Genomic DNA, 24281 nt, shown 5'->3' on the forward strand with positions numbered 1-24281 from the left:
CTGAATTGGTGACACTAACGTTACATGTCCACCTTGAACTGTATGTATTTTCTGCGCTGTGGGTTTGAAGATGTGTGTGAAGCATTCATGTTTCAGAATTTGTAGCTTCTTTGCAGTAATATCCATCATATAAGCACTGTGAACTGCCATAGCTACATATGAGCCTGGACAGACATGGATATAAACTGTAACTGCAATGACTGCTTTGTGGAGGCAAACAACGGCCACGCAGTAATTCTAGTTATCAATCAAATTATTTTAATATGTGGAATCTGAAAATTCACTTTGTCTTGCAAAAATTGTTGTTACAAAATGCAAAACCAAACAATACCTTATCAGCATATGACTGAAAACTGCTGAGAAGTCACTGAACCATAAATGCACTGTGAGATCAGTGGGAAGTGTAGATGAAGGCTTCACATCTATTTGCCAAACCTAATTGATTTTGGTTGAATGACTGTCTGTTGAGGTGGCAGCAGTCGATGCAGATGCGTCATCCTCCGGCTAAAAGCCGGGGCTTTTCCTTCACTGTCTGTCCCTGGAGCTGGAAAAATAATCAGCTGACGAAACACACTTAGACCTCTGACCTCATTCACCCAAAATGATGTGTGCATTGCTTGTGTGCGTTAGTGTGTGCTCACGGTGGAATAAGGAAGGCCGGATGAATGATCTCAGTGCCCTGTGGTGAAACACACACCCTCACAGCTCAGCGATAAGGACAGAGAGGGTGCCGAGAATCGATGAAAGCAAAGTCAAAGATTCACTTCCCTGTAATGACACCTTGAGCTCCTGCAACACATATCTTGCTAATATTTCTGTGGCTCGTCAGCTGTGTTTCTGTGTGCCTGAGTGAGTGCCTTGGTCAAAGCAAACAGCTGTTGCTAGGTAAACGTGGATTATACTGCAGACCTGTTTGCACATGGCCAGATGACCAAAGGTATCGCTAATTATCAGTTCTAACAAGTTTGACTCGCAATGACTAACAAGCTCATTCTATTTTTAGACAAATATCATACATCTGAATTAAACTAGAGTCCTATTATTGTGTTTGTTTGCACATACTCTACACTGTTTGTCTGACGTGAACTGCACTTACACATCCTCCATTGTGTCAGAGAGTTAAACAAAACATCCACTCTTACAACACCTTTATCTCTGGATCATTGTACACCTGTGAGGTGAGAGCACGCTGACCCACTGTTTCCATCACTAAACAATTTAAACAGCATCTGATGCCGGCAATAAAACTTCATAACGTCATAAAAACCTCCTGCCTGCAAACACTGTTTGATTAAGGCTGACAGAATAACATCAGGACGCATTCTACATCTTACAATGAAAAAAATAACATTCTTTAACATAATTTTATGTAATTGAGAAATATGAATTAAGAAAATGAAAATATATTTTAAAAAAATGAAAAATATAAACCCTCATAAACCCCCTGCACCTGATACAGTTTAACTACATGTCATTGGAGATGTGCTCACCTCCGACATTTTAGTTTGGAGTCAGTCCTCACTATTTCTTTTTACTATATCTCTATAACTCCCAATGCTGCATAACTCTCTCATGTGTTTTCTTCTCCTAGAATTCTTGCTCCAATTTTACACACAGTGGATTGACATTTTTGGGACTGCACCTTACATGCATTATAAAATGACAGAGTGTGTTATGTATTTTTATCTGCAGTTTGCCACATTTATATTTTATGTACCATTTTCACATGTAAATTATATTTCACATCTACAAATATTGCACATTTCTGAGTACATTGTCACAGCCATCTGATATAGCCAACAGTATCTGATAATGTGAGTAGCTCACAGTGTAAAAACAGGCTTATGCAGTTTTCAAGTCAGGCCAAATTTAAATTGCTAGTTGCAACTAGAACCATTCATCTGAATCAATGCACAGCTACTCTTTGAAATAGCAGACATTTTAGTTAGTCATAGTAAGAAACACCCAGATGGCACTAATAACATTAAGGATGTCCCAGCAAGCCATGACAGTGAGACAGTGTGCACAGTACCAGGACCCTGAAACTGACATAGCCAAATGTAATTTAGCAATTGTGCAGTATATTATTTACACCTGTGCTTTTCCTGCTGTTGTCCAAATGTCTACTGTGGGGGGAAAAGCCGTTTAAAGGAGCTGTGTGTGACATCGAGATTATATCTATCATTCAGATGCTGAGAGGAGATTGTCTGCACATGGCTCTCAACATGGAGGTAGCAGAGCAGGATAACAGCTAGTAGCTAACAGTGCTAACAGCATGAACAGTGCTAACAAGGTGGGCCATGCCTTCACCATCCTAGGAAAAGTATCTGGCAGTCAAAACAGTGACTAGTATGGTCACAGTGCAGAGCAGTGGCCATTACATCGATGCACTATTATGCTTGCGCAGCCGGACTGTCTACCACAACAAAAAAACAGCGAAGCTCGGATTACAACACACAGAGGTAGCTGACTTCATTCTCTGCTCAGGACGCCATTACAGCTACAGTAATTCAGAATTAGTCATCGCTGTTACACACAGGAAAGAACACACACAGGTTACATTAATAATTTAATGAAATAATGATTGAGCTGATAAATGGATTTAGCCCAGTTGTACCTGAACAGGTCATCAGAGTGATGTGGGTTTTTTTTATGTGTTTGAAGGTCCAATGTTTCTAAATTATTTTAACAAATGTTTATAGAAATATAGCTGGGATCCATATCAAGTTATAAAAGTGAAACTCAAGGTAGTCTTCAGAGCTTTGGGTGTTTTTTTTTCTTTTTTGGTGATCTATCAGAAAGAGTCCATTATTACCTGATCCTATTATGGAGTAAGCTGCATTACAACAACAAATGAACAATATTTTTATTATGTAGTTTCGCAGTAGCCTCCTCAGCTGGTGGAGTAGTAACCCATGTCTCCTCACACCTCAGTGTTTGGTTTCAGTTTCATCACCTGATGAGAATCTGCGGTGTGAGATGAGCTGTCCGCGGTGCTGAAACCTCTCCCTCCTCCTCCTCTTCCTCTTTCCATCACTGTGACTTGAACACGTGAGCCTGAGGCCAGAGACAGAGGTAGAGAAATGTACTATGATGGAGACAGATTTCTTTTATCGATAAGATTGAGCACAAAACAAAGGAGCAGTCGGGCTTTGGTGAAACAGGATGATGTGACACAGATTGTCTGGCGCAGATTAACAGTGGATGGAGGATGCAGAACAACGATCCTCCTCATAATACTAAGCATGTATACAGAAGGGAAAGCACTGTTTGGATTCATTTTATTGTTGTGTTTCTTCCCTGTGTCTCCTCCACATCATCATCCTCCTCCTCCTCATCCTTAAGGGACAAACAGTGGGATATTTATAGTCGGATCTCCTCACCGTTCAGACTTTCTCCCCTTAGGACTCGAACTCACATCTTAGCAAAGGTAGACGCCAAACTGACGTCAGAGCACCCGTAATTTGACGTGTATACACCCCCCATCGCGACCACACACACACGCACACACGGAGCGCACAAAGCAGCCCTCCCCATCAGCAGTATTTCCTCTCCTTGGCGGACCAATAACGCGCAGTCTCTCGTTCCCTCCATCTCAGCCAGCTGTTTCTTCAGAAATAAACACCAAACAAGGAGATTTATTTATCAACACTACTAATTATTTATATCTCGGAGTTTTGGGCTGCTTTCTTTGGGCGTGTCTCAGCTGTTTGTACATATATATATTTTTCTCATCTGGTTGAATTTCCTCCTGAGATGGAAGTGAGATGTCGTCCAGCGGTGATGTGTTGTGTTTTCGCCATCCTCTTCTCCGTGGTTCCCCCCTCGCTGGAGTCTTCTTTCGGGGACAGGCAGTACCTGAACGAGTGGGCAGTGGAGATCCCAGGCGGACTGGCTGCTGCAGAGGCGATCGCCAGAGAGCTGGACTACCAGCTGGTCCGACAGGTAGGCACCAACCTGCGTCCCGGAGCGCCTCCAAAAACCACACCACCAGCTCACTTAACAAAAAAGCTTATTAATATTCTTAAATGAAGCGTGTGCTGGCAGTTTTAGTGGATATTATATATTTGGCGTGATATCAAAGCAAACTGGGACCTGAGTAATGTCTCATTTTAATATCAATCAGACAATTTAACAGAAACCATCAAAGCAAAATGAATCATGAAATGTTAATGACACCCACAGCCTACAGTGTCGGCTGTGGAGCCAGGCAATAGCTGTATCAATTATTCTCTTGATAAGGCCATTACAATGGAAACTCATTGCTTTTATGATAGCCCAAAAGCACACAATGCAATTTCAGCACCTTGCTAAAATCAAAGGAGGAGGGTTTTAATCAATCTGTGACTCACTGTTTACACACGTCTGATAACTGCCTGTCATTTCCCTCTTCCGTATATATGTCCTTGTTTTTCCCACCATCACAGACTGACTAATGTTGTCCTCTCCTATACAAATATATTCGTGCTCAGTCTGAATCATACGAGCTGCTCATTAATTTGGATGAAACCTGTGGCTCTGAACAGCGGCGGCCAATGATTAACTAAGCTGTCATGGATACTGAGGCACACTGTATGCTGTCTTCCTCTGCTGTGTCAGAGCCATTATAACTCAAACATCAGTTTTTATTTGACATTACAGTCAGTTAGACTTCTGCAAATCTATAACAGCATCAACCTCTGAAAGAACAGAGGGAGCTGGATGTCATAAAAAATGTCAAGCAGAGACGTGGATAGTACGCTTTACTTTCTGCAAAAGATGCATGTAAAGCATCCACAGAAATACATAAAGGCACATAGGCCCTGTGCATTGTGCTTTTTCTTAATTGAAATGAATGGAAAGAGAACCAAAAGTATTATATGTAAAGGAATTCCTCCTAGTTCATCATCAACATAATAAAAAACACCACACACTGTATCACAGATTCAATAAAAGGCCAAAATTTAGATGTCCCACTGTAGTGATGAAACCATTTACTGTCTGAATGAGCAATCTGTTTTCTTGCTCTCCCACAAAACTGAATTCTGGAGGCTTTTCTTGTCAGAGATAATAATGTTTCTCGACCTGTGCGACAGGCTTCCGCGACCAGATGGCTGGTATTATGTCATTTCCTATCAAATATTCAGCCCGTCTCATGCCTTCCTCTCCGCAGATCGGGGCCCTGGAAGACCATTTCTTGTTCAAACACCGCACTCATCCTAGCAGAATGAAACGAAGTGCCAGCCACATCACCAGACGGCTGTCGGAGGATGATCGAGTGAGTGGCCACCACCTATTACCGCATCCTGCACAGTGCTCTGCGTACAATCATTTTTTGTCTCATTTTGAAAGATTAAAGAAACGTCTCTTCTTGTCTGTGTGCAGGTGCTATGGGCAGAGCAGCAGTACGAGAAACGTCGCAACAAGCGAGCGTCCCTCGGTGGGTGCAGGGACTGCCCAGTGGATAAGCTGTTTGACGATCCCATGTGGAACCAGCAGTGGTACCTGGTGAGTCCCCAAAAGGCTGAATATCACACAAACACACACAACATGAACAATGGGGACTGTGTGACAGTGGGCTTCTGGGCACAGATATACAAAGGGTGCCACCACCTATCCTATAAGAGCAAAACCCACAAACTTTGTGGTGGTTTTGCCTCTTTCTTTTATCATATCTTTTGTCTTAAGAGTCTTTATTCAATTTTTGGGTGTTTTTTGTCTCTTTGAGGTCATTTTGTGTCTCTTTACTACCTGGCCACCAACATCTTTCAACATTTATATTCGGTTTAATTAAGGTTGTGAGATGGCATTGACATTTTCTTGGTTATAAGTTATGTTAAGTAACTAAAATCTCTCATTCCAACGTCATCTGGACATAGAATGAAGACATTAGGTTGTAAGGTATGGGGAACAAAACTCATCGTCTGCACAACATCATGATGATGATTCCACACTATGAAATTCTGACATTGTTTGACATCTAAAATATCGTCAACCCAGTTGTCATTCCAACCAAACTCTAACGTCTGTCCGATGTAAGAGTCCAGTGTCCTTCTAGCGTCATTTTGATGTCTAATATCAGCAGCATTTGGATTTGTTTTGCCCATTTTTTTAGCTATTATATGTCTCTTTGCGGTTCCTTTGCAGTCATGTTGAGTCTCCTCATGGTCGGTACGTGTTAATCTGAGTGCCATTCTGCAGGTATAGTGGCCCCTTGGTCTGTGCATGGTGGGCCCATTCAGCAATCCATCCATGAACACACAGCAGCAGATTGTCCGCCACAGCACTGAGAAATTCAATAAGTAGCTCGGCGATTAATCTTGCTGGTTTAAAGATGTCTGTAAACAGTTTAGAAAATATTTGAACACTGTGTACTTTTTCCAGAGCTCCATAAACCACAGATCCCAGTTGACATCCAGCCTACTGGTCAAATAATGGTCAAATGTTGTGTACTTCTGTTGTGTCTGGTTCAGCCTTCTGTTTGCATGCAGCTGGTCCATTCTCCCCTGAGACTCTATGTGGCTCTGAGTGCTGGACAGCTCCACACTGTTTTGTCCTCGCAGGGACCTTGTGCCTCTAGCAGGAGGCCGTTGAGTGTGTGTGCAGTATGTGTATGTGTGTTAGCAATGTATCAGGAAGTTTGCATGCACCTTTTCATAACTGACGCCCCCCCCCCCCCAAAAAAAAAAAAAAAAATTATGAAAACAATGAAACAATAGCATGCTATGAAGCAGCTCTAGCCAAAAGAGCCATTTGCTTAATTGGTAACAGTCCGTGTGGAGATGAGAGGGGTGGAGAGGCTATAATCCAGCAGGATGGAGTAGAGTAGAAGCGCCGTGCATTAAGTCTCAATTTGCCCTGAATGGGATGGTTTAGCCCATTGAGGCCAAGTAGTAGCAGAGAACAGTAGGTTGTCACAGCTGTGCCTCCCCTTCTAGATCCATTACTGACACTTTCACTTTATCCTGACCCAAGGCTGACCCTGACATTTACCACTTTGAATGACATCTTTACTGATTATGACCCATAAGCTTAGAATGAACTTAATGACTGTCCCATTGACCACAGCACACACACACACACACACTACAGCAGATATAAGTGTTTGAATGCATTTGGGGGAAAATGGAGTGATTATTGTATATGCTGCTCAACATGCCAGATCAAACCAAATAAATGAAACCACAAGTTACTCTATGGGGGCTGCAACCAACATTTATTTTCATCATCCATCAATCTGCTTATGTTTTTAATCACCTGACTAATTGTTTGGTTCATAACATGTCAGAAACCTGTGACAACAGTGGAAAACAAGTGCAAGCATACTGTCTATCTTGCAAAAAATAAATTTATCGGGATGTTTCAGTACTAGACCTTCATCAGGCAATAGTTTTGTGACATTGAGAAGCCATCTTAGGTGGGGAGTGGCTATAAGCTGCAATCATACACATACCTCAGGCACAAGAGGCCATACATACTATCAGTTTACTTTGAAACAGTCTACAATTTCATTAATAGAGTGAGAAAAGTAAAACACTCTGTATAGCCACAATCATAAATGAACCCCAGAATGCTACGTTACATATGTAGATTCCTATAAATTAAATGCTTGACACCATAAAGGCTGTATTTCCAGATATTGCAGGTTTAATTTGTGGATGAACCCAACATAGCACATAGAAAAAGTTCACACCAGTAATGCAGTTTTTGGAGTCTTCCACAATATTTAATACCATAAAACTTTAATTAATAACCCGGGCTTTTATTTGCTTAAATCGCTGAACTCAACAGGCCTGTATTTGGGAGAGACGGCTTTTAATTCCTGTCACACAAAACTGTTGCTCAGCAGAGATTGGGAAATACATTCAGTCTGATGATTTCAACCAGTTTGAATATTACTTGTTTGAAAAATAGGCGTCAGATAAGATATCAATCATGAATCATTCATTTTGACTAGCTCTGACAGACAGCGTGTCAGAGAGAGAGTGAGTTAAGGCACTCGAGGATTACAACACTTGGCATACCGACACAACACCACTTTATCCTGTTAAAACAAACTTGGATTAATTTGTATGTAAAACCGTTTTGATGCTTTTGATTTGAGGACCCTTACAGACTAAAGGAAAATGCATAACGAGGGAGTCAACAATCTGCTTTTATACGTACGAAGAACCTCTGTTAAAGCAAAATGACCTGCTTGGCAACCAGACCAGGCATCTTATTGAGACAGGCGTTTATTTATTTAAACTGTGTAGCCATAGCGGGCTAGTAAAAGAGATTGGGCATTTGGAAAGGCTTTTAATTGAAGTTTTACGCCATAACATATAAAAACAAAAGACATGAATGCCTCCAAAAATTAAGTTTGAGTTAAATAACTCATCAGTTATGTTGCTGATTTCCTGTTGATTGACTAATCAAATAAGTATTATAATCATTTTACATTTAAACACCATAATAACTGTAATTCTGACTGTACTGTCAGCATGATAATATGTTGTTGTAACATAAACAACAACAATATATTTCCCTAACATGTAACAATGACCATTCATCTAATTTAATTAGCAAATTAGGCGAATTCAAACTAAAAATCTCATGTATGACACTGCAGGCCTGAGAAAGAGATCACAACATATTCACTACAATCTGCTCAGAAAACAGATCTGATCCCTGCTATTATATATCACCTCACATCACTGGGATTAATAGGTTAACCATGTCAGCCTGACCAGTTATTAAATCATCAGGCTGGAACCTGATTTTACAGAAAATGATGCAGTGTGTGTGTAACTGTGTGTCGCATCAGTGTTTGTGTGTGCATTCGGGAAAGAGAGGGAGATTCACATTACATTCCCCCAGCTTCCACTTCTCCGCACCTGCGCTTACTGAACATGAGTCACGCGCTTGTGGGGGAATAAGAAAACAAATTGAGATGAATCATTTTTACCGATGAGGGATGATGACTCTAATGGAATTGGCCTTAAAGTGCCGCTTATTGTATTTCCACATCAGCCTGTGTCTCTGTCACTGCGAGGGTCACGTTATAGTTCATTGAAAGCATCATGATTCATCCTGCTTGCCTATTCATCAAGGACAAAGCCAAAGTATGTCGAAACAGGTAAAACACCAGGAAGGAAAAAGGTTTCAGGTTTCACCTTTGTTTCATCAGCCCCGATGCTGTGATAGTGTTATTTTCTCACCTCTGGTGTTTGCAAATGGAGATGTGATAATGAGGGGAAGGGGTAGAGGTTAGAGGACAGTGACGTTGGCTGATGACATCAGAGTGAGGGCAGAGCTGTGTGGCGGGGGCTTGGCAGAGGGGGGCAAGAGCTGGGCCCGAGAACAGGATGAGTGTCTTTATCTATCACGAGTGAGAGCCCGATAATTTAATCAGGGAGTGACTCATACTTGTAGCTTGAAATTCCTCCTGCCTGCATGGCTCAGTGTGTGTGTGTGTGTGTGTGTGTGTGTGTGTGTGTGTGCATGTGTGTGAGAGAGAGAGAGCATCCATGGCCGTGCAACTGTCAACCTGTGTTAACTGTGCATCGAGGGATCTCATTGTGCCCTGGCGTGTGTGTCCACTCACTCATTTTATATGGAAAAGCTGTAGAGTAACCTGCTTAAGCTGCTGCTGTGTGTGTGTGTGTGTGCGTGTGTGTGTGCGTGTGTTTGCTGTGTACCATTAAAATCTATGCACGGCAGGCCACTCAGCTGCTGCCAGCATCAACAAGTGAGTCATTTGGTGTTACACCAAAACAGACAAGCTGTAGATATGAACTGCTCGGGAGTGAAATTCTCTCAAGCAAATTGCTATTGAAACACATTGTGGGAAAGTACGACATCTGCTGCGTATTTACATCGAGATTTGCATTCTGTTCAGCGTCGGCTGGAGCTGATGCTGTCCAGAGAGACAGAGAGGTAAAGACATGATGCTAATGAGAGCATGGGGTGAGAACAGGGAGTCAAAGAGGGAGCCAAGGAGGGGGGAGAAAGGGCGATACATCACAGGGATGAGTCACATCTTAGGGTGGCGTTCTGCAGTGTCTGTGCATAATGCGCACAGAGCGAAAGAGCAAAGTGAGTTCTTTTTTTAGTCTTAGCTGTCTCCAGCTCTGAATCATACTCTTCCCCAAGCAGACAGGCATCGGCCCCACTCGCTCTCCCTCTCTGCTTGCTGATTTTCCATTTAAAACAGGCTTAGCGCCCCCCCTCACTCACTGTGTGTGATATTCTATAGCCTCTGAGAGGGATTGCTAAATAATCCGACAGGGGGATTGGATGTGAGTCGCACCAGAAGAAGTGTGGGTTGAAACGCAGCACATCTCTAAGCACTGTAAGGCATCTTGTGAGTTAAATGAGTCAGTGGAGTTGCTGTATGAACACAAAAGCCTGTATTATTATGAACCCTCTGGCAGCAATCTGCCTACAAGTGGCCGCAGGAGTGGACTCCAACAAGCCAACAATCAAATCATAATGTCCTGCAAAGGTCAGAGACAGAACAGGCAATCAGGATATGATACTCAAAGAGCCTGTTTGGATGATGCGCTCTAATTACAGATGTGTCATTTTTATCTTCCAGCAAGACACGCGGACGTCCTCCTCGCTGCCGAAGCTGGACCTGCATGTGATCCCCGTGTGGCAGAAAGGCATCACAGGGAAAGGAGTGGTCATCACCGTGCTGGATGACGGGCTGGAGTGGAACCACACAGACATCTACTCCAACTACGTAAGACACCGTTTCCATGGAGACAGCCTCCGTCGTCTGGGCCTGCCGTTTCCATAGCAACGCTGCTGGTGACACCTTACAAGGCGATTCATAAAGACAGTAATAGATCCTATATATGATTATGTCTGCCTGCAAAGAGCTTCGCTGGTTTGTAACTCTTGAATACAAATTGGGCTTTTTTTTTTCTCGCTGGGATGCAAATTTGGCTCCCTTCATTTTAGGGATGTGGAAATTGCAAATATTGTTTGACAATCTGAAGGGGAGATGCAGATAATTACAAAGTGGTGACTGAATCAGAGCTGAACGAGGCCTCGTTTTGGCGTAGCTCCCTCTGTTGAGAGGAACTCTAAAAGCCTTGAAAAGCCCCATCTGTGGTTTGGTTTCAAACAGTGCTGCTGCTCTTAGAAGCCGCTGCCTCGCCAGAGCAAAAGAACGGAAGAGGAATAAAGGCACTGAAGGAGGGAGTGAAGGAAATAATGTATGACAACAAGGGCTGATGGAAACAACTCCCACCATAATTAAGTTAACGCTGATTAATCAAAGAGGCTCAATCACCCGAGACGCTCAGCCTCAACAATCAAGGCGTACGAGCGGCGTGCATTTGCATACCTTAATGGCAGTAATTCTCAAATGACAGTCACAGGCATCTGATTTCAATCTGATATCAAAGCCGTCACTGTGAGCCAGTATCTGAAAGGAATCATTCATTCTGATTTCACCTTTAATAAAAACATAATAAAACATTTAATTACATTTTATACTGCAACAGGAGAAGGATGACAAAGACAGAAGCAGACAGAGGACAGACATGACGTGCTGAATCACACACAGTGTTGCATTTCAACCCCCGCAGTTTGTCAAGCGTGGACGCAACCCTCAGGGAAAACAGCATCTTTAAGCAAACTGAATGTTTTAAAAGATAGTTGTTGACAAGCACCCCGTCATGCTCAGACTCATTCAATATGCGTTGTTTCACTATCTGGTCACATCGCTCTCTCTCTTCTCTTGTCACCCATCATATGTGTCTCCATGACAGCAGATAGGCCCTGACAAATATGTGTTTGAAGCCTTTGTCACTGGTGTACAGTGACGTCGAGCCTGATCATTTTCTGTGTTGTTTTTAAAGGACGCAGCAGCCAGCTACGACTTCAACGACAACGACCCGGACCCTTTCCCCAGATACGACTCCACTAATGAGAACAAGTGAGTGAACTGCTGAGAGGTGACATTCTGACACTACCTGGTCATTGTGTGGCTCGAGCTTGGTTATTTCAGGGTGCATCTCAGTGTCATAATAAATAAGCATTAAGTAGACACAAAGGATTAGAAGACTTTAGTTTATTTCCTCCCCTGCTTCTCCTCTCTGAGTGTTTCTAAGACCATACCTGAAGTTAACGACTCACCCTCTGCTAGCTGACACACAAACGCGCACACACACACACACACACACACACACACACACACACTCCACTCCGCCAACAGCCCTGTGCTCTTTTGTTATCAGTATACTCAACAGATTCAAAGCCTATTCTTCCAGATGAATAACTGCAGTGCCACAGAACCTCCGCGACCCTGTCATTACGATCGATATTCTCTGCTCCAAACATGACCTTCTGCAAGAGAAGCTATGTAATCAGACAATATAGTGGCCACTTGTAATTAGTTTTGCATCCCATGAATAAATTAGGGCAGGTAAAACAGTTCAAAATATCCATTAGGGAACACAATGCAGTGAGATTTCTGCCAAAAGCAGCAAACGAACAAGACAATGTCTTTGCTACAGAACCGTGCATGTGTTTTGTACAATGTGTAATATTTTCTACAAAATTACACCCAATAATAGAGCTCCAGCTTATGCAGGATTAATGATAAAAACACAAGTGAATGTTTTAATTCAGTGTATATTGACTATGTGATTTGTTCTCAGACATGGGACCAGGTGTGCTGGGGAGATTGCTATGCAGGCAGACAACAATAAGTGTGGTGTTGGAGTGGCATTCAACTCCAAAGTTGGAGGTAAGAGCATGTTTTGTGTGAATATCAGTTTGTTTATTTGTCTTTTTTAATGTCTCTGTGTGTGAGACTTGTGACTAGAGTAAAACAGTTGTAGTTCTAGTTTGCCATCACTCCTGTGTGGCATTCAAATGGTTATTAATTTCACTAACACTTTCAGTTAAAGTGGAAATAGACCAGTTTTGTTCTTCGGTGTAAAACTATCAAGTAAATGTTGCACAGTGTAACAGCTGTAAAATAATGACACCATCTGTGTTTTGATTGGTTCCCTTGAAGCCTCACTTTCACTCAGCAATCTGTGTGCCACCGGGTATGATCTCTCAGGAAAATTAAGGCTCAATTTATGACACGGAAGAAGTGTGTCAACCACTACACAACTAAAACAGGAAGAGAATGGCGCTTTTGTTTTCCATGGTAGCCCTAGTTACCAAAGAGTATCAATGTAGGTTTTTGCAATTACAGTCCCATGTAGCAGAATTGGTGGACGGCGGCTCTGACTCTTTGCCTCCGTGCCTGGCTCTGGGAGAAAACCGAAAGCAATCTAGTATCATTCAGGAGATACAGTAAAGACATGTTTGGTTGTTACTTTTTAAACAGGCTACCAAAAGTACTTTCATCCTGAGCACTGTCTTTAGATACCATGGCTGCACATCTCTGGATTTTATTCATTTTATTTATAGCCAGCAGCGAAGGAAGATTTCGTGATGGAGATCTGGTTGTTAGTTGCATAACGTCACTCTCTAAAATTGCTGAGCTCCAATCCATCCAAAAAATGCTTTGCAGTTTTAGAGCTGCAACATTTGAAGGGCCAGAGAGGCCAGCTGGGTCTTAGTGCATCTTAAAATACAAACATCGCAAATCTTGCTGCAGTAACACCAATAGTGGAAAGTAACTAAGTACATTTACTCAAATACTTTACAAATACTTGTATTTTACTTGAGTATTTCCATTTTATGCTACTCACTTCTACTCCACTACATCTCATCTGAAAGTGAAATATTGTACTTTTTACATTTATCTGACAGCTTTAGTTACTTTTTAGATTCAGTTTAATAATCTACAATAAAATCAATTATTAAATTATAATATATTATTATAGACTGAGCTTCCCATTAGTATATAAAGTAATTTAAATGAGCTCCACCTTTACCAGCTGCAGCATTAAAGTGACAAACACATTAATGCATCAATAATTATAATCCAATAATATATGTATTTGTGCAATGGGCGTTTTTGCATAATGAGCGCTTTAACTTTTTGATGCTAATACTTTTACTTAAGTAAGATTTTGAAGGCAGGATTTTTACTCTTAGACAGGGTATTTTTACACTGTGGTAGTTGTACTTTTACGTAAGAAAATGATGTGATTACTAAGTAAAATCATTATATTCATGACCTTTAATGACCTTCTTTATTTACTGCAATGACTTAGTGGGACACGTCCCTAAGATGCGGCCATAAATAGAGGATACGTCCATGAGTTCTAATACCAGTACATGATGAATAACCTAATTGGTAGCTGGGCACTAATATATCTGTATCTCTCCGCTCAGGGATTCGAATGCTGGATGGGATTGTGACTGATGCCATCGAGGCCAGCTCCATTGGGTTCAATCCAGACCATGTGGACATCTACAGTGCCAGCTGGGGACCCAATGATGATGGCAAGACAGTGGAGGGCCCCGGCCGCCTGGCCCAGAAGGCTTTCGAATATGGTATCCAGAAGGTAAATGATAAGACAGGCTGTTTTTAGTCACAGTCGGCTGGTGAGATCTCAGTCTGAGGCTCCTAATGGGAGCTATTATCTGCAGCAGTGATGGGAATCAGATAGGACAGAATCAATACGGACAGCAAAGATTTACATTGGACAGCGGATATTTTATGCTGGAGCTCCCTAGTAGTATTTAACAAATACCATAAAATGATTTTCTGTATATTTCTCAGTATCATGGCAGCAGCAATGTGTTTGTAAACATTTCTTGTTGTCTTCAGCTCTCTCTCTCTCTCTCTCTCTCTCTCTCTCTGGCTTGTCGTCTGCAGGGCCGTGGTGGGAAAGGCTCTATCTTTGTTTGGGCATCAGGTAATGGTGGGCGCCAAGGCGATAACTGTGACTGCGACGGTTACACAGACAGCATCTACACCATCTCAATCAGCAGCGCCTCCCAGCAGGGCCTGTCCCCGTGGTACGCTGAGAAGTGCTCCTCCACTCTGGCTACAGCGTACAGCAGTGGAGACTACACTGACCAGAGGATTGTAAGTAACTGTGCCTGTTATGTTTTTATTTTAGGTCATACTGCGTTATATTAAGTAACGTTAAGTAGGTTTGTTTAAGGGACATGTCATGTTATTTAAATACAGAGGAGTATTAGGGCGAGGCATAAGGGAAAAAATTAGAGGATGATTTTTTTTATTCTGCATTACAGGAATAAAGTCGAAATGTTGAGAATAAAATTGACATTTTAAGATTAACGTCAAACTTTTGAGAATAAATCAAACTACCAGCTTTCTGTAGATGAATTGGTGAAACTGTAGTTCTGATTTGATTTCAGTAACAATTAAATTATTTCTGTTTTAGCGCATATACTCTGTGGTACTAAGCACTAGGACTTTGAAGAGTTGTGCCAAAATATTGCATCTGTATAGAGGGAGATGGCACCCAAATTTGGAAACTGAAATAGCTGGTGATGGACAGATGCAAGGGTACTAGTGGCTAAACCTGTTGCAAGTAACCTGTACGCAACACAGAGAGGACGGAGGATGTTGTATCACATGGCACAATTTGATGGCTTTGTTGGCTTTAATATCAATATTTTGACTTCATTCTCTAAATGCAAATAAATAAATTGACCTCGTCTGATTTGTATTTTATTACGCCTGGCACTAACACTGAAAGTTCGACTTAATTCTTAATTATTTTTGAAATACAAAATAATATAAAAATCTCCCCCCTCTTATGTTTTCCCCCTACTGCCTGGCCTTAATTCTCTTCTGTATTCAAGATTATCAGGTTCTCATGTTACACTCTGCTTTCAGACGAGTGCTGATCTGCACAATGAGTGCACTCAGACTCACACGGGAACGTCGGCGTCTGCTCCTCTGGCTGCTGGAATATTTGCCTTAGCACTGGAACAAAAGTATGCAGCACCACGAATCGAACACCTGTTGCTCACAATGTGCTATTCTTAATCTTAATGCATTTTACTATATGAATATCAATAAACACTCACTGGTTTGCCTCCCTGTCTATCTACCCCCCTCAGTCCAGATCTTACCTGGAGAGACCTGCAGCACATTGTGGTCTGGACCTCAGAGTTTGATCCTTTGGCCAATAACCCAGGCTGGAAGAGGAACGGGGCAGGCCTGATGGTCAACAGCCGCTTCGGCTTTGGTCTTCTTAACGCTAAAGCCCTGGTGGACCTCGCTGACCCGGCCACCTGGAAGCATGTGCCTGAGAAGAAGCAATGCATCGTGAGAGATGATTCTTTCCAGCCCAGGTATGTGAACGTCTCACAGCTGCTCCCATCTGTCTTTTGAGTTTTGTTTGTTGCTGTGCCAGTGGCCCAGTTTTTTTGGCAACCGTTTTTTATATGAGACACATAGCTGCACAATGCTGTGTAGATCTCATATATGGGGTTCAAACTTGTCTGCATAATTATGGTTACATTTGTGACTCAATGCAAAACTTTAAATTCACAGTTGTCAACAAAACATTTTCAAATTTTGATAAAGCATCTGATTCAAGTAATAGCAGTGGTGGAGCAGGGGGGTGGCTCTAGCCCTGAATGTGTTCTCAAAGGCCCCAAATCTCAGTTTAGTGTCATTCAGATAATAACATATGCCCATTTTGTTTATCCTACCATGCTATTTCTTGAAGTAATCTAATATAAGTGAGTAATTGTTCCTCCATTGGCCTAATATTGAATTCAGAGTACTGAAGTGGTTTCAGACTGATGAAGACAGTTGAAAAACAATAAGAAACAAAATAGGATGTGGGCTCTATACAAGATGATTTTGCTTTGGCAACTATCATCACTGGCATTGTATTATCTCAAATGGATTGAAAAATACTGCGTATAGCTGCCAAAAAATCATTCTCCCTGGGGCCCCTGGACTCCCCGAGGTTTGGGCTGAGCCCCAACAACATCTGGCTCCACCCCTGAGAGACAGAGATAGAGCTTTATTTCCTTTTGTCCTGACATTTTGGGTCCTACAAAGAACAAAAAAGATGAAACTATCTGTGTTATTAAAGACACATCTGTTGCTTTTTGAGTGAGTCATGATGATAACGAGTCTTAAGCCTGCGAGGGCTTCCTGGGCCATTAAAATGAATCAGAAATGAATTAATGAAAAAAAAAATTATGATTCTTCATGATGACAGCTGAGAGCATTTAAATTCGAGGTCAATCATCAACTGTGAACACTCATAAATGCTAATTGTTCAAAAATGGGATTAAATATCTAAATCCAAAAGCTGCCAAGCACGGACAGATACTCAAAGAAAATAATCCCCCCTTCTGTTGTCTCAACAGATGTTCTGTTGGCACTCCTTTACGGATTAATGACCCGAGGAGTTATCGAGGGCTAGAGCTCAGCTGCTATACTTTGTCCTTGAGACAACCTCTTGATTTCACATGCTTCCACCTGTAGACAGCAGCTAAAGCCGACTGAGTTCCGTCTTCCTTTAAGTGTCCATTTTGAAATTTGCTTTGGATTATGAGACTCAATAGCACCGACACCCAGTTTCCCCATTACCTTGCTACATCCCTTATTAATCCCGAGGATTTGGCTCTACATTTCCGTCAATGCTTAGTGGTCTACTACCCCCTCCAGCTTTATGCCAGCTTGAACACGGAAATCCTTTCATTCATGTCTGGGAGAGATGGGGATTAACTGTTTTTGCAAATGAATGAACAAATCTGTCTGTGCATCTTATGTTTGCTTGTGATGTGCTAAATGTTTCCCAAACTTGTCTCTGAACTATCTCACAGTAATATATGATGCCTGCAGTGGGTGCAGCAGTAGTATGTTTCCACCCTGCTGCTGTTTCCCAGACCTACGAACAGTAGTGACAACATGTCAGGGAACTACAGGGAGAGCTGTTTGTGTGTCTCATTCCCTGCTATTTTAATGCAACCCACAGGGAGATTAAAGCAGCAGGGGAGATCACTATAGAGATTCCAACCAAAGCCTGTGCCGGGCAGGAGAACGCAGTCCGCTCACTGGAGCATGTGCAGGTGGAGGCCAGCATCGAATACACCAGGAGAGGGGATCTGCACATAACACTCACCTCCCCAGCCGGTTAGAGACGTGCACATACAAGCACAAACACACACATTGGAGTAAAATAACCAAGTGCTCAGCTGATCTATCGCTTTGATTTTCTATCAGGTACCAGTACAGTGCTGCTGGCTGAGCGAGAGAGGGACACGTCCTCTAATGGCTTCAGAAACTGGGACTTCATGTCCGTCCACACATGGGGAGAAGATCCTGCAGGCACATGGATGCTAAAGATCACAGATACAGTGAGTTACACAAATATTTGGCTAATTTGTATAACCACTGAGCTTCTGCTGGTTCTATCTGAAATCTAACCAATATAATTTCCCCTCACAGTCAGGCCGCATGCAGAACGAGGGTCGTATTTTGAACTGGAAGCTGATCCTTCATGGGACCTCAGAAAAGCCAGATCACATGAAGAAACCTAGAGTGTACATTCCCTACAACGCTGTGCAGAATGACCGCCGGGGCGTGGAACATATGGATGACATGATGGAGGTGAGTACGAGGCAGCAGAGTTTAAACTATTTAAACAACTTATAAACCTGCAAAATATAAGAAGAAATACATCAAAGAGCCAACATGATTTGACCACTGAAGGTCTTCATCAGGTCTTTTAAAAACCCACAGACCATGTTGGCTCATTTAATGGTTTAGCCAGTACAATAAAGGCTTTTTAATATTTTCTTCCTCCTTGATATATTTCTTCTTATATTTGAGAGTGCCTTCCTGTTTATCCTGTTTTCCTCCTTTTCCAAGAACACCAATACACACTTTTTTGATGCACATCTAATTATACAGAGCAACCAGTCATCTCTTTCTTTCCACCATAAACACCTGGTTTAGATGTAAAGGAAAGGAGTGAGAGCTGGTGTATGCTGTGTCAAAGTAACATATGGGTGTCATGTAAAATTAGTCCCATAACTTTAAGGGCTTAGTGCAGACACTCTAAACTTAGACTTGATAAAACAAAAAGGTCGAGGCTAAGTAATATTACAAAAGACTAAGAGTGCTTAAAACCAAAAGCTAATGCCCACCATGCTAACTTTATTATAATGAAAATGTTAACATGGTGTCTTTTAAGCCAAACATAATAATAATTTGCCATCCTAATTTAGCATGTTAGCATGCTAACATTTGCCAATAAGCATGAAACACAAAGTACATCCGAGGCTGATGGGAGTGTCATTGGGCATACTGAAAAAGTGACCTGATGATGGCGCATCAAGATAAGTCACCAAATTAAATGCAATTTATCTAGAGACCAACATAAATGTCTGCACAAAACTTCATGACAACTTATCAAACCGTTGTTAAGCTTAGTCTCCAACAAAGTTGTGGACTCACTGATTTCAAAGCCTGAAAATCTAGTTTTTGTGGTTTCACTACTCACTGTGCTGGAGTCATGCAGCAGCATACTCCTTGGTGTGTCAGCACTGTGTGACATCACTCTTGGGTGTGGTTACAGGTGCAACAGAGAGCTCTTTCTGACCACAACAGCACAAAATTACAAAAACCTCAAGTAAAATCTACAGACATAATCAATCAGTGGGCGTCGTTATGTAATCAAATGAATATTTCACATCACAAAGATGTGAATTGAATATTGTTAGAATTTGATCTGTTACAGCAGCAGTCAGACAGGTCCCATGGTGTAATGGTTAGCACTCTGGACTTTGAATCCAGCGATCCGAGTTCAAATCTCGGTGGGACCTCATCCTTTGCAGGGGTCAAAGGACACAGAGATATTATGAATGTGTATAATTTGGAATTTATAAATTAAGCTGAATGGAATTAACATAAGATCAGTACATTATAGCTACCCATTGTCCCTCTTACATGCCATGTTACAGTGACAGATTAATGGTAATAATAACAATATGTGCTCTCCAGGACATTAAAACTGAGCGCTGACTTTCAGGTTAAATTTTAGAGTGTTTTCAACCATATTTTGTTCAATTGCTCAATTTTAGATCCATTGTGCCTGTCTGACTACACAGCCAACTCAATAAAAAGAAAGATAGGTCACTGCCCAGGTGCTTTGGGACTGCATGGATTTTTTTCATGCATATTATAAAGCTGTAATAGATACCAAAATAAACACTTATGTTGTCTAACTTTAGATGCACACTCTGTGGGTCATTTTTATGTAACGATTTGCGTCACACACCAACAACCTGTCTCCTCTCTGTCTGTCTGGTGACACAGGAGCCCACACAGGCCTATCCACCTCCAAAGACTGAGACTGCACAAAACTCCCGTCCCTCCAGCCCAGAGAAGGAGCCCAAAAAGCCCTCAAATCCACCCTACTCCCCCTCCCTGGCCCTGCTGCGTCTCCTTCAGACAGCCTTCAACAGGCAGACCCCCACCTTGCAGCAGCCCCTGACTGTAGACAGGTCCTCCTCCACTTGGAAGAAGCAACAGCCGGGCCGAAGCCTCTCCCCTCCTGCAACAAGACTCCCCCCTAAGATGCTTTACCAGGCTCTGGACATGATCAACAAGTACCGAGGGCCCGAGGACAGTGTCTACAGTGACTACACTGATGGCTTCTACAGCACCAAGCCGTACAGGCACCGAGATGACCGACTGCTGCAGGCCCTGTTTGAGATGATAGATGAAGACCGCAAGTGAAGGCCCGGAAGAGAGCGGAGGGAGGAGGAGAAGAAAGATATAAGATCAGGGGGAAGCATGGTTATGTGTTGGTTGGGGAGCAGAGGAACAAGGCAACGAGAGGAGAGAAAGCAGAGGGATGGGAACGGGCACTGGAGGAGTGGAGGAGAAGAGAAAGAGAACTCTTTCACTTGGTTGTTTTTCCCCCCAAAAAAATGCTGCATATTTAATCTCTTTACCTTTGTTTGCCAATCACCATTCATTAATTAATTCTTTAATTTAATCATGTAAAAGTTCCAGTCCGCATGTGACTCAAAGCACGGACATGATTAGGGCCTCTCTGCTACAAACTGTGTCTCCATGTAGTCAATGTGAAAGCATTTAAATCATAAGAAAGGAGGGGTATGCCTTGTCTCTCTTCTCTTCACTGCCTGCTCAAGCATGCCACCTTTAGACATATAAGTTTTGTATTAGTATCTATATATTATCTACAGTATATATTATACGAAGACGATGATTGTAATATGGTTTTGAAAACACTTGACATCTAAAACCCTCACTCTCAAAATTCCATTTTGTTTCTATTTATATTTCATGTCCTACACAGTTTTATTTTCAAAAGGTTTCACACTGTAATGGGACACATACTCACTTAAATCACTTTAGAGGACATACTGATCCTTAAAAAACTGACATAAAGTCATGAAATTAGAGTCAGCATACCTTCAAAATGAAGCAAAATTCTCAATTGATCCGCAATTTGAACGGTTTGAACTGTGTTGACAAAAGATTTATTCTCAGGGTGTCAACAAAGCTCAACAAAGTAGCAAAAAATATATTCTGGACTCTAAGTATTAAAAGACAAAATGTGAAATATATATTAATAAAGTATGCAGATGAGACAATACAGTTGTACCAATACACTATTAAAAAAGAGGAAACACACCCTCTGGTAATAATTAACGACAGATGGAACACTGGGAAGACTTTCAGTGGGAGTAGCGGCACACTCAAAGTGGAAAAATAACAGAATAATCTTCTTGTGCTATTTGTTTAATTTTGTATAAGTACAATGCTGCATTAAAGGAAATATTTTTCTAAGGATCCTCATAGTTTATGGAGATAATATATACAATATCGAACCCTTGAACAGTTTATTTTCTTGTGGCGTAGTTCACTCAATAACTGCAAAGTCAATGTAGTTATCACAACTACAAATGAACACTGCCAAAATCTTTGCTGTCAAAAAGCTTCCGTGTATTTCAGTGAATGTGCAAATGGCTAACATGTTGTTTGTTCATCATCTGCAATATGCCACCTTCAAACAGTTCCTTGAGTCCTGGACAGGTTATCGCATTACTTCTCTGGTATTATTTATTTGATATTAATGGATTTATCACACTCCAGAAACTGGCCAGAAACTGTAGAATAGAGGCTCTGCACTGCAACCTTCAAGCACATTCATCGTGAACGCCTTAATATACGCTGTAATAAATGTGCATACTCATCTCCACATGGTGTAGATCAATTTAGAGATGCTAGTGTAAGTGTTTATGACATGAATAGTTATGAATCCTCTATGCAGAGTCTCTATCCTGCAGCTTGGAACTGCCTGCCCCGCTTCTCTGCCAACAAGGTGACAGGAGAAAGAAGATGTCTGGGACAACGCTTCACATGCACCGTGTAATTTATCCATTCTTTAGTGTAGCCCGTGGTGTTTCCTTTATGTTTTTTGTTTTTGACTGGCGCTTCAGTCCAAAGTTGTTTACACAAACAAATATTATGTTGCAATTTCTGTATGGATGTACAAAAAAAATTATGAAATTTATCGTAATAAATTGCAAAGTGACCTCTTGAGTGTGTTTGAGTCTCTGGTAGCACGACAATCCTGGGAGGTGGGTCATCCTGGGTAGATAAATGAGAATGTAGGGCTTGGTGAGAAACTGAATTAATCAAATGGGTTTGAAATAGAGCTCCTGCGCAATGCTGGACTACAGAGCTAAGTCAGTAAAATATATAAGCTGTGTATAATGTGAATACAAAGGTAATTTTGTCATGAGAGACAAGCAGTGGGTGCTGATGAATTCGTGAGCAGACTTTCAGCTTTTTTCTTTCCCAAAGTTCAAATTGAACGTCTTGAATTCTACTTAATGGAAACAAGTGGTGCTGACAATCCATGTAAATGGATGACGTGCATGGATTACCATGGAATTTTGTAGCCATTCATGGTCTCCTGATGATGAATCTTAATGGTTTCTGATCTCCTTACTTCTCATCTAGCACCAACATCAGATCCAGTTTTAAATGTACCCAGTGCCTTTGATAATGAGCTGCAAAACTAATAGGCTACAATCACATCCATCTGTATAGTAAGGCACAGTATAAGGGACAAAATTAAAACAGCTAACAAATATTAGCATGCTAACATGCCACACTAAGATGGTGAACATGGTAAACGTTGGGCCTACATCTGTGGCATGCTAGCGTTGTTACTGTGAGCATGTTATCAAGTGGATTCTAGCATGGTGGTAGACTCATGTACGCATAACAGCCTTTCAAGTTAAATTTGTGAATCATCCCCAAAAGTACATATTTTAGCTGCTACCTGTGGTGCTATTTATCAGTCTGGATTGTTTTGGTGTGAGTTGCCGAGTGTTGGAGATATCTGCTGTCTCTCCAAAATAATGGAACTAGATGGCACTCGGATTGTGGTGCTCAAAGTGCCAAAAAAAACGTTTGAAAAACTAAACAGCAATGTCTTCTTCCAGAAATAACATAATCCACAGACCTTGATGTGAGCAGTTTCATGTAAGAACTATTTTCTTTCTACCAAACTACACCCGCCAACTGTATCACTGCACAGAAGGAGGCATGCATTTACTGCAAGCTAACCTAGAACAACTGAGCTAGCTAACCTTTTATAGGGGTCATCCCTATGTTTCCAGGGACTTAACCCTGGAAAAAGCTTCTATGTTCCCTGCTTACACAAAAAGGGTTCTATGTTTCCCACTTGGTTGAGCAGGCAACATAGAACCCGGGAAACATAGAACCTTTTTTGTGTAAGCGGGAAACATAGAACCTTTTTTGCAGGGTTAAGTGGGGAACATAGAACCCGGGAAACATAGAACCCTGGAAACATAGATACGCTCCCACTGAGGCCAGGGATGTTTACATCTCACACTGTCACGAGCACAAGCCTCTCATCCATGAGCAGATCCATGCTTCTTTCTGTGCATTGATTTGGTTGATAACTGCTCACAACAAGGTCTGTGTATTATCTTGAGTAACTGGCCATGATTTCTGGAAAGAGACATTACTGTTGAACTTCAAATGTTTTTTGGCACTTTCAGCACCACAAGCTGAGTGCCATTTCGTTTCATTATGAGAAGGCAGACATCTCTGCAGCCGATATCTCCAACACTCACATCAACTCACATCAGAACAATTTAGCCTGATAAACAGCACTACAGGTAAGAGGGAAACTGGGTATTTTTTTTTATTTTGGGGGTAAACTGTCCCTTTAACATTTGCCCATATGCCCCAGCCCTAATAAGACATATTTAAAAATCTGTTGAATGAAACACAACACTCACAATCACTCAAACACACAAGAAATATTATCACATAGAGTTCTGCAAGCAGATGATAGGGATACCTTTGAAGGCTATTTGTTCAT

General features: G+C 41.6%; 1 protein-coding gene and 1 non-coding gene across 2 annotated transcripts; both read left to right on the forward strand.

The window, feature by feature from the left end:
* The first annotated feature begins 3503 nt into the window (after positions 1-3503).
* On the forward strand, positions 3504-22455 carry pcsk1 (proprotein convertase subtilisin/kexin type 1). The gene is made up of 14 exons (XM_033627624.2): positions 3504-3945; positions 5153-5257; positions 5365-5487; positions 10559-10705; positions 11832-11908; positions 12633-12721; positions 14272-14444; positions 14759-14971; positions 15752-15852; positions 15979-16212; positions 17859-18016; positions 18107-18240; positions 18332-18493; positions 20204-22455. The coding sequence occupies exons 1-14, from the start codon at positions 3757-3759 to the stop codon at positions 20624-20626; spliced, it is 2328 nt and encodes a 775-aa protein (XP_033483515.1). The 5' UTR covers positions 3504-3756; the 3' UTR covers positions 20627-22455.
* On the forward strand, positions 19639-19710 carry trnaq-uug (transfer RNA glutamine (anticodon UUG)). Its single transcript has one exon. It is a non-coding gene; the product is annotated as a tRNA-Gln (tRNA).
* Positions 22456-24281: the final 1826 nt, after the last annotated feature.

The sequence above is a fragment of the Epinephelus lanceolatus genome, chromosome 1, assembly GCF_041903045.1.
Source record: "Epinephelus lanceolatus isolate andai-2023 chromosome 1, ASM4190304v1, whole genome shotgun sequence".
NCBI lineage: Eukaryota > Metazoa > Chordata > Actinopteri > Perciformes > Serranidae > Epinephelus > Epinephelus lanceolatus.